This window comes from Uloborus diversus, chromosome 3 (assembly GCF_026930045.1).
Source record: "Uloborus diversus isolate 005 chromosome 3, Udiv.v.3.1, whole genome shotgun sequence".
Taxonomy (NCBI): domain Eukaryota; kingdom Metazoa; phylum Arthropoda; class Arachnida; order Araneae; family Uloboridae; genus Uloborus; species Uloborus diversus.
Window position 1 is genome coordinate 43,985,032 of NC_072733.1, and position 7,583 is coordinate 43,992,614.

General features: G+C 36.2%; 1 protein-coding gene across 1 annotated transcript in view; it reads left to right on the top strand.

Annotated features, from left to right (window-relative positions):
• Nucleotides 1-7,323, top strand: part of LOC129218637 (uncharacterized) — a 31,513-nt gene extending 24,190 nt beyond the window's left edge. The window contains exons 4-5 of the mRNA XM_054852955.1: nucleotides 1,910-2,068; nucleotides 7,059-7,323. Of these exons, the coding sequence (XP_054708930.1) occupies nucleotides 1,910-2,068; nucleotides 7,059-7,114 (215 nt within the window). The 3' untranslated portion in view covers nucleotides 7,115-7,323. The remainder of the gene's footprint in view (nucleotides 1-1,909; nucleotides 2,069-7,058) is intronic.
• The last annotated feature ends 260 nt before the right edge of the window (nucleotides 7,324-7,583 follow it).

Sequence of the window (7,583 nt, forward strand, 5' to 3'; positions counted from 1 at the left end):
AGCATATAAATTCATCAAACTTAGCACATCGGTCATGTATCCATTTGTCACAATTACGACATTGAAGCCGTTTAGTTGGTTTTTCGGATTCTGAGTACGGCACTCTATGCAGAACCAGTCTTCATCATCTTTATCCGAAGGACGCACTGTTTGGACGCACCTTTTTGCTTTTTTTTTGCCTTTGTGTCTGTTGATTTCTTCTCTGTTAGACGAAATTTCCTTTTCACAGATTTTTTGTTTTCCAGCTTCGGCTTGCAAAACATTTTTTTACTGGTGTATCTGTTAAAGAGACGCTGACCTATGGTTTCCGCTTGCGAACCGTCTTCACTTCTGCACTGCCTGCAGCGTTGGAGAAAGACCTACATTCGAATAATACATTATTTATTATTATTATCATTGTTGTAATTATTCTTATTATTTATTCAACCATACATATTAACAATAAATTTAATCATAGAATGAAGGAGATCATAATTATTATTACTATTACTATCGTCATCCAACTACAGTATTTTATATGAATTGAATCATGCAATAAAACAGATCAGAAATACTACTTACTACCACTAGCATTTTACATCTTACTGCAGAATCTCTATAGTCATCGGCTGCATTTCGTAATGAACTACCATGCAATTACTTCTTTAGCCACATCCAGTTATGTTTCTTTAGGTGTTTTGCCCCTGTCTGTCTTGTTTTTATAGTCCCCCGCCATATCAAATTTAAAAAGAAAACATAATATTAAATAAAAACTTACACGGGGCAAGTTGTTACTTGTAACAACTAACCCCAACAAAATTGTAACAACTTGCCCCATACGACGCCACTTTAGTTCTTGGCACATATTACTGGTATTATATCTTTGTACAAAACTTTTAAATATGTTAGCACTTACCTAAAAATGTAGACTTTCACGTGGTATAGAAATAAATTCGTTATCTACAACGGCTTCGTCACAAATAGAAAAATAACAGCGGAAAGAAAAATTACTTCCAGACTCAAAAAACCGTTTTCCTTGAGCACTCTCCATGCTACTGACTGCAGGCCCTCTGAAAATTGTCAGAGTATGCAGATGGGTGAGTATTATCATCTACTGCAAGGAAAGTCAATTTGTCCTGGCGGTTAATTTTAAATTCGAATGTAACAACTTACCCCGTGTAACAACTAACCCCGGTCTCCCCTACTATGCCATGAACGAAGCATTCTGTGCTTAATCCTTAAGGCTCGTTAATATGATGCGTTTAAGGTGTGGTTGCGTTGTGTTAAAACCATCCTTGGTTAGAATTACGCAAGTTGCTCTAACCAACGCGGTTGTAACGCATACCAAAAGTTCTACGAGATTTCACATGCTGAAGCAAGGCCTCGTTCTTTTGATGCGATTGCATTGCGTTAGCTAGTGACATTCAAAATTTATACTTTGTAATAAACGGGCGTCAACATGTGAACACTCACAGATCGCTTTTTATTACGCTAACGCGTGTTAGTTCTAAAATATAGATGGTTGTAACGCAGCTCAATCGCCCTCCGATTCTACATTGTTTATTGGAATCATTTTTGATTTGAACCCTTTTCCATCGAGAATGGTATGTACATATATATTCGTTAGTCATGTTGTTAGTATTAGTTATTCTTGATCATAATCACATGTGTGGGCAAGTTTGAGGATGACGCATATATATATGTTAACTGGCAGTAAGGAAATTTTAATGTGAGCAAGCGTAACAGCTAATAGCGAGTTATAATGTTGTTAAAATCCATTAGTTGTTAAAGTCTATTTCATGGGACTTATATGCCTCGCTGGTTTCAACGAGGTAATAGAAAGTTCATCAACGAATAACTACTTCTTCAAAAATGTCAGTTAACTATTTCATCCGATAGCTTCTACACTATTTTTTTATAATTTCTCTAGGTTCATCAGAGATGTTGAAGCTGAGTATCTTGGACGAGGTGCATGCACGTGCGTTGGGAGGTGCCGCTCTAGAACTTATGAAGAAGGCAGATTTCTCCCTCTACAAGAAACTGCGCGAAGAAATGGAGAACTTTGCCCGCTGGAAATTCGACATCATTGGTAAAGACCTTAGCCTCAGACACTGCAAGTTTGCGGAATTAGTGGCAATCAAATGATCCCGTGAGAGGAATTGCGGAGCTTATCTACTTAGGGGAAAGTGGGGTAAAACCGGGACCCTAAGGTTTGCAGGTTTCTAGAAATCACAGTTTTTAGCATAAAGGAACAAAATTTTGCAAAAGTATGCACTAGTTATCTATTAATGCAATCACAGTTTCAAAACCATAATTGTTTTGTTTTTTTTTTTTAATTTTTATAAATCATTTTGTAAAAAGTCATTTTACCCGGTTTTGCCCCACTAGTGGGGTAAAACCGGGCAGACATGTTATTGCAATGGGAAAATAAAAAAATTTAAAAGTTTACACAAAATTCTAGTTTTATTTAGTAACATATGTTAACTATTAGCATACTAGAATAAGTATAAAAGGACACATATTAATGAGTTGACAGTAAATTCAGATGTCTTTACCTTTAATTTTTTGCTGTAATACTAGGCCTATTAACACCAGTGGCAAGTAAAATAGTTATCTTCCTCTTCAGCTCCAGAGCAGCTTTCATCGGCCCAACGACGACATTGGATGCATTGGATCCCATCCCGCAGCACCCGTCTAGTCCAAATAAAGCTCATTGCAGTAAATGCAGGCAGTATTGTCATCCTCTTCACTGGAATCATCCCTCATTTGCTCCTTCGGGTTTCCTTTTTTCTTGTCCTCTTTCGGCTGCGTCTTTCTCTCAGTGTTTGAGGGTAGTACCCGGTTTTGCCCCACACGTACAGCTTTAATAAAAATGCCGTCATATGACTATACAGAATGCTACAAACAATTACTTAGGATGACAATGAAGGTAATTAAATGTTGTGCAAAGAGAGTTCATACCTTTACTGTTGCAGAAACAGGAACGTAGTATAATCGGTCTAGTTTTGTTCAAACATTTTAAGCAAAAACCACTCAAACAGAATTTTCTTCATAGGAACGAAAGAAGCGAGTCCATTGCTTTCTAATTAAATGGCCACTGCTTTTTTTTTAATCAAGGTGGAAGGTAGTTCCTACTTTGTCCATGCGATTGCAGCGCTTACAGGAGCTAGAAGGGGGTACCCGGTTTGCTCCCGACTTCCCGGTTTTACTCCACTTTCCCCTACATATTAAAATTCGACGGCTCAAACCAGAAATGGCGACGCATCTTTCATATAACCTTATCTCCTCAAGAACACTAGTGATTTGAGGGTCGAAGCAAGTATAGAAAAAATTTAGAAATTCACGAGGATCCTGAACTGCTCGGTCTCATCTTTTTATGCGACCTTATTTAGTGGAGATATTAATTAACCCGTTACGATTCAACGATTTCTCACCCATTCTAAAGACGCGTAGTAGTTTTCCGCTAGATAAGAGTGAGTTGAGTGGGAGTTGATTAAGTAAGACGCGTATTTGATGAGATGCATTACCTTTTTCATCTTTTTCATTGAAGGAATGCAATGACTCAACTTTGTATGAATTTAATTAGCAGAGATATTTGAAACGTCAATTAATTTTTTTTTTGCTAACTTAACCGCCACCAGCGGCAAGAATTAGGTGAAGTCTCTCACCCCCCAGACGGGTTAAATAGCCGTCTAGGCAGTGAGGTCGAGGCAACAGCCTCGCTGCCTAGTTGTTTATAGCATCCGTAGCTTCAAATCTAACTATGGAAGAAACGGCAAATTGTTCCAGCAGCTCTTTCCTGCCACAGCCGATTAGGCAAAGCTAAAAAGTCTTTCGCAAATGATGTGAACTTCCTAATCAGATCACTTGACAAACTGATAGGGGGTCGTGGTATCTCCATCCATACCTAAAGTTAGTGGTAAAGACCGCAAGCATGAGCCTTCTTCTGACTTCCTAGAGGGATTTTCAACGGGCATGTCTAACGCTTCTAACAGTCATATTTTCACATTATAGGTATCTGTAGTTTGCCTAAACTGCAAAAGATGATGTCAAGATCTGCGAGGGTAAGGTGAAAAGTTCTCAGCCTGACAATGAAAAACTGCGATTTTCAGTTCAAAATTGATTTTGTTTTTCTACATTATATCTCTTGACATTAGCAGACTTAATCCAACGCTTCTCCAACATTAAACCCCGGAAGTACTTGGAAGTAAGAGTCCGGAAGGTTGGGAAAATATTCATCTCCAGCCCTCTCAAGCCCTTCCGAGAAAGAAATATCTTCAAATATGTTTGCAGATCAAGAAGATTAGAGTAATATTTGCCCGTGATTGCTTTTCCCTTCTTTAGGCAATCAACTAATAACATGATCCTTTTCGCGCCCCAAAACACGTTGCTCAAAACCTTTCCGACAGATGGATCGACTTATCTCTTTTGGCGCTTGAATCCCAAATCTCTATTGAAACGATCCAAACATAGCTGAGAAAATCTACTTTTGATCGGCAAGCAGCAAACGCGTTACCCATCTTGAGTCAAGCTTTCGCAGCCCTAATTCTTTAGGAAAGATGTTTCACACCCTTTTTTCCCGATGTCCTCACAGCCTTAGCTTTCTCACTAACTTTCAGTCGTCTATCCTCCAGCTCGATATTATGCACTTTTTCGATAATTTCCGCTGTGGGTGCGGTTTTTGGCAGTGACTCATACGGGCCATCTTTGGCAAACGTGAGAGACTTCGGGGGAGAGTTGTTCACTTTATAACGGTTGACAAGGAATAAGTAGAGTCCAAGTAAACGGTTTTCAATGCAGGAAGAATTTCCTAAGAGGTTAATCTAACCAAAACAAAGAATTTCATGACCACATGATATTCACGTTTATCCATTCTAAAAAGAAACACGAGGACGTGTACAGCAAAAATTAGTGTAAATAAACTACTTGAGAGAACGAGTTGAAACTTTTCATACCAACTTACGACAAAGAAAGTACACCCAGGCAGGAAACTTACATTTTTGCTGTTTGGAACGTCATTTCTGCGTCAAGACGAGAAGTTTTCACCTTACCCTCGTATGTCGACGACTGGTGGTCAATGGAAATTGAAACATAGTGCCCTATTTCTCAAAAAGTAGTAAATGTACTATATAGTTAAAATTCGCGAATAAATGCACGCTAACTTTTGTCATAGTATTATTAGTTGCAGCAAGAGGAAAGAGTGAAGTGGGAACAACTGGAGAGCAAGAAAATACAATAAATTTACACAAGTAACAAAAAAAAAAAAAAAAAAAAAACTCCCCACCCCCCCAAAAAAAGACGAAAAACTAATTTAACGAATTGCAAGAGCTTTTTATTTGAAATTAACACTAGGAATAGAACTGAAGTGCATATTCAAAAAATAAAGATCATTATTAAAAAAACTACCCCAAGTTTTTGAGCTTCAGACTACCCTGCATTCATTTTGTTCCTCCTTTATCCTTCCCGTTTTTTCAAACCCTTTAACCCGTAAAATTGTGCTTGTATGACAGTGGGGGTATATTTACCCTTGAACTAAGGGTTGGTTTAGTGAAATTGCCTCTGGCAGTTTTAACAGTCCAGTCTGACCCTGAATACATTTTGAAAATTTGAGAGTCATAAAATTCTTTCGTTTTTTGTTCCTAAAATGTTTTTCTACTCAATTTTTGTTTTAAAAGATCCATTTCCTTCATTTTCATATCGTTGCATAAAGCATTTTTGTACAGAGGAATGCAAAGACGTCTACTCTAGAGCACTCTTCCTTATGAATTTTTTTTTTAACAAATTGTCTTCAAAGTTTAAGTGTGTTACAACCTCTTAAAGATTTCAGAAACTAATAAAGTGACACATGTCCCTTTTCAGAAGCTCTGGAGAAATAAAAAATTCAACACTCCTGCCCTGTGCGCCCCGGATTTTAAAAATTGAACTAGACATCATGTTTAAAAGTCAATAAAAGTTCTATCAAACTTTTCCCCGTGAACTTAACAATGTCTCTCGCAAAAGGTATAAAAAGAGAATATGAAAAAAAGGAAAGATAATACAATTTTCGGTATAAACCAATTTCAGTGGCACTGCAAGAATTATTACTCTGTAGTGAAGGAGCACTTAAGTTTACTTTCATGCAAAACTTTTAGCAATTGCACCCTTATTTCGGATGCAGACGAATATCCATTTTTACTTTTAAATTTTATAATTGTTTTGTTTGTATCGATACATGTGTTTTTAAAGTATGTATATTTGTTTTGTTTGTATCGATACATGTGTTTTTAAAGTATGTATATTGAACGCGTATTCATATAATTGTATAGTTAAGTGATAATATTAATGAAAAGACGCAGGTTTTATTTTACAGTATATAAAAAAATCATTTACCATTTCACTCTTTAAGAACTGAGTTATCTATTTTTTAGTTGTATAATATAATTGCTGAATTAAAAGAGAAAGGAAATAATCAAGTAATTATTCTCCTGTTTCTTAACATTGTAAATTTCCGTAGAGTTTCATGACACGAACAACAGAAGAACACACGAACGTCCCAAGGCAGATTAAAAATTTAGTACCTATGTCAATAGAGCATACACTATGAAGAATATGAGAAAAGGATGAATCGATTAAACATTTGGCATGTGGTTAACAATGAAAAATTGTCGTTCGTTTTTTTTTTTTTTTTTTTTTGTGAGCAATCACGATTGCTTATTGTTTTCACTTGACAGTAGTTGACGTCCTTTGATTTTATTTTCCTATGCTTATAATGCAGTCATCCGAGTGTCTTGGAATCAAACTGATAAACGACCTTTTCGACCTTAACACAATCCATTTTACGCGAATACAGTAGCCAGTATCCAGCACATAACATCAGGCATCCCAGCCCCTGGTATTCATTTGATTTTGACGATGACGTCTTGAATTCAAATTATGGTTGCGATAAAAGTCAATCGTAAGAACAAGAATCCCAACGAGTGGGGTCCTATCTCAATTCGTGATTGCGAAAAACATAATTTGAGTTCAAGATCTCAAAATTCAAACTATTTGTATTTTTTTTACGTGTATTTAATGTTTTTCCTATCCCATGTATTTTACAGATCAAACTGACAAGAAAAGCATGATGGACGGAGGCCTCTCGTTCACCAAGAACTAATCAGCATCCTACCATAACCGGGAATCATGAAAAATATTCATGGAAATAAAGAAATAAGGAATCATTTGATGTTTTAACGGTTTATTGTTTTTATATTTGATACCGGTAACCTTCCCTGTGAATGATATTCATATGCACTCTCACATACCAAAAATATACTGAAGAAAATGTATCATTGATAAAATAAAGATTCCAACTGCAGAGAGAAATCTACTTGTAATTGGTTTGTTTGAACTATAAAAAGATCATATTTTTCTTATTGCGCAATGAAAAGTCAATAACTGCTTTTGAAAAGGCAACAGGCTCATTTTTCTCTTGCGTTTTATAGGAATAATTTAATTCATTTTTGTACATACGTATTTTGTCTAAATAATTCTTTAACGAGCTTTCTATTTATTGAAAGAATATTTTTAGCATCATCATTCACTTATGACGCATGCGAATACTAAACACATTTCATATCCTTTTT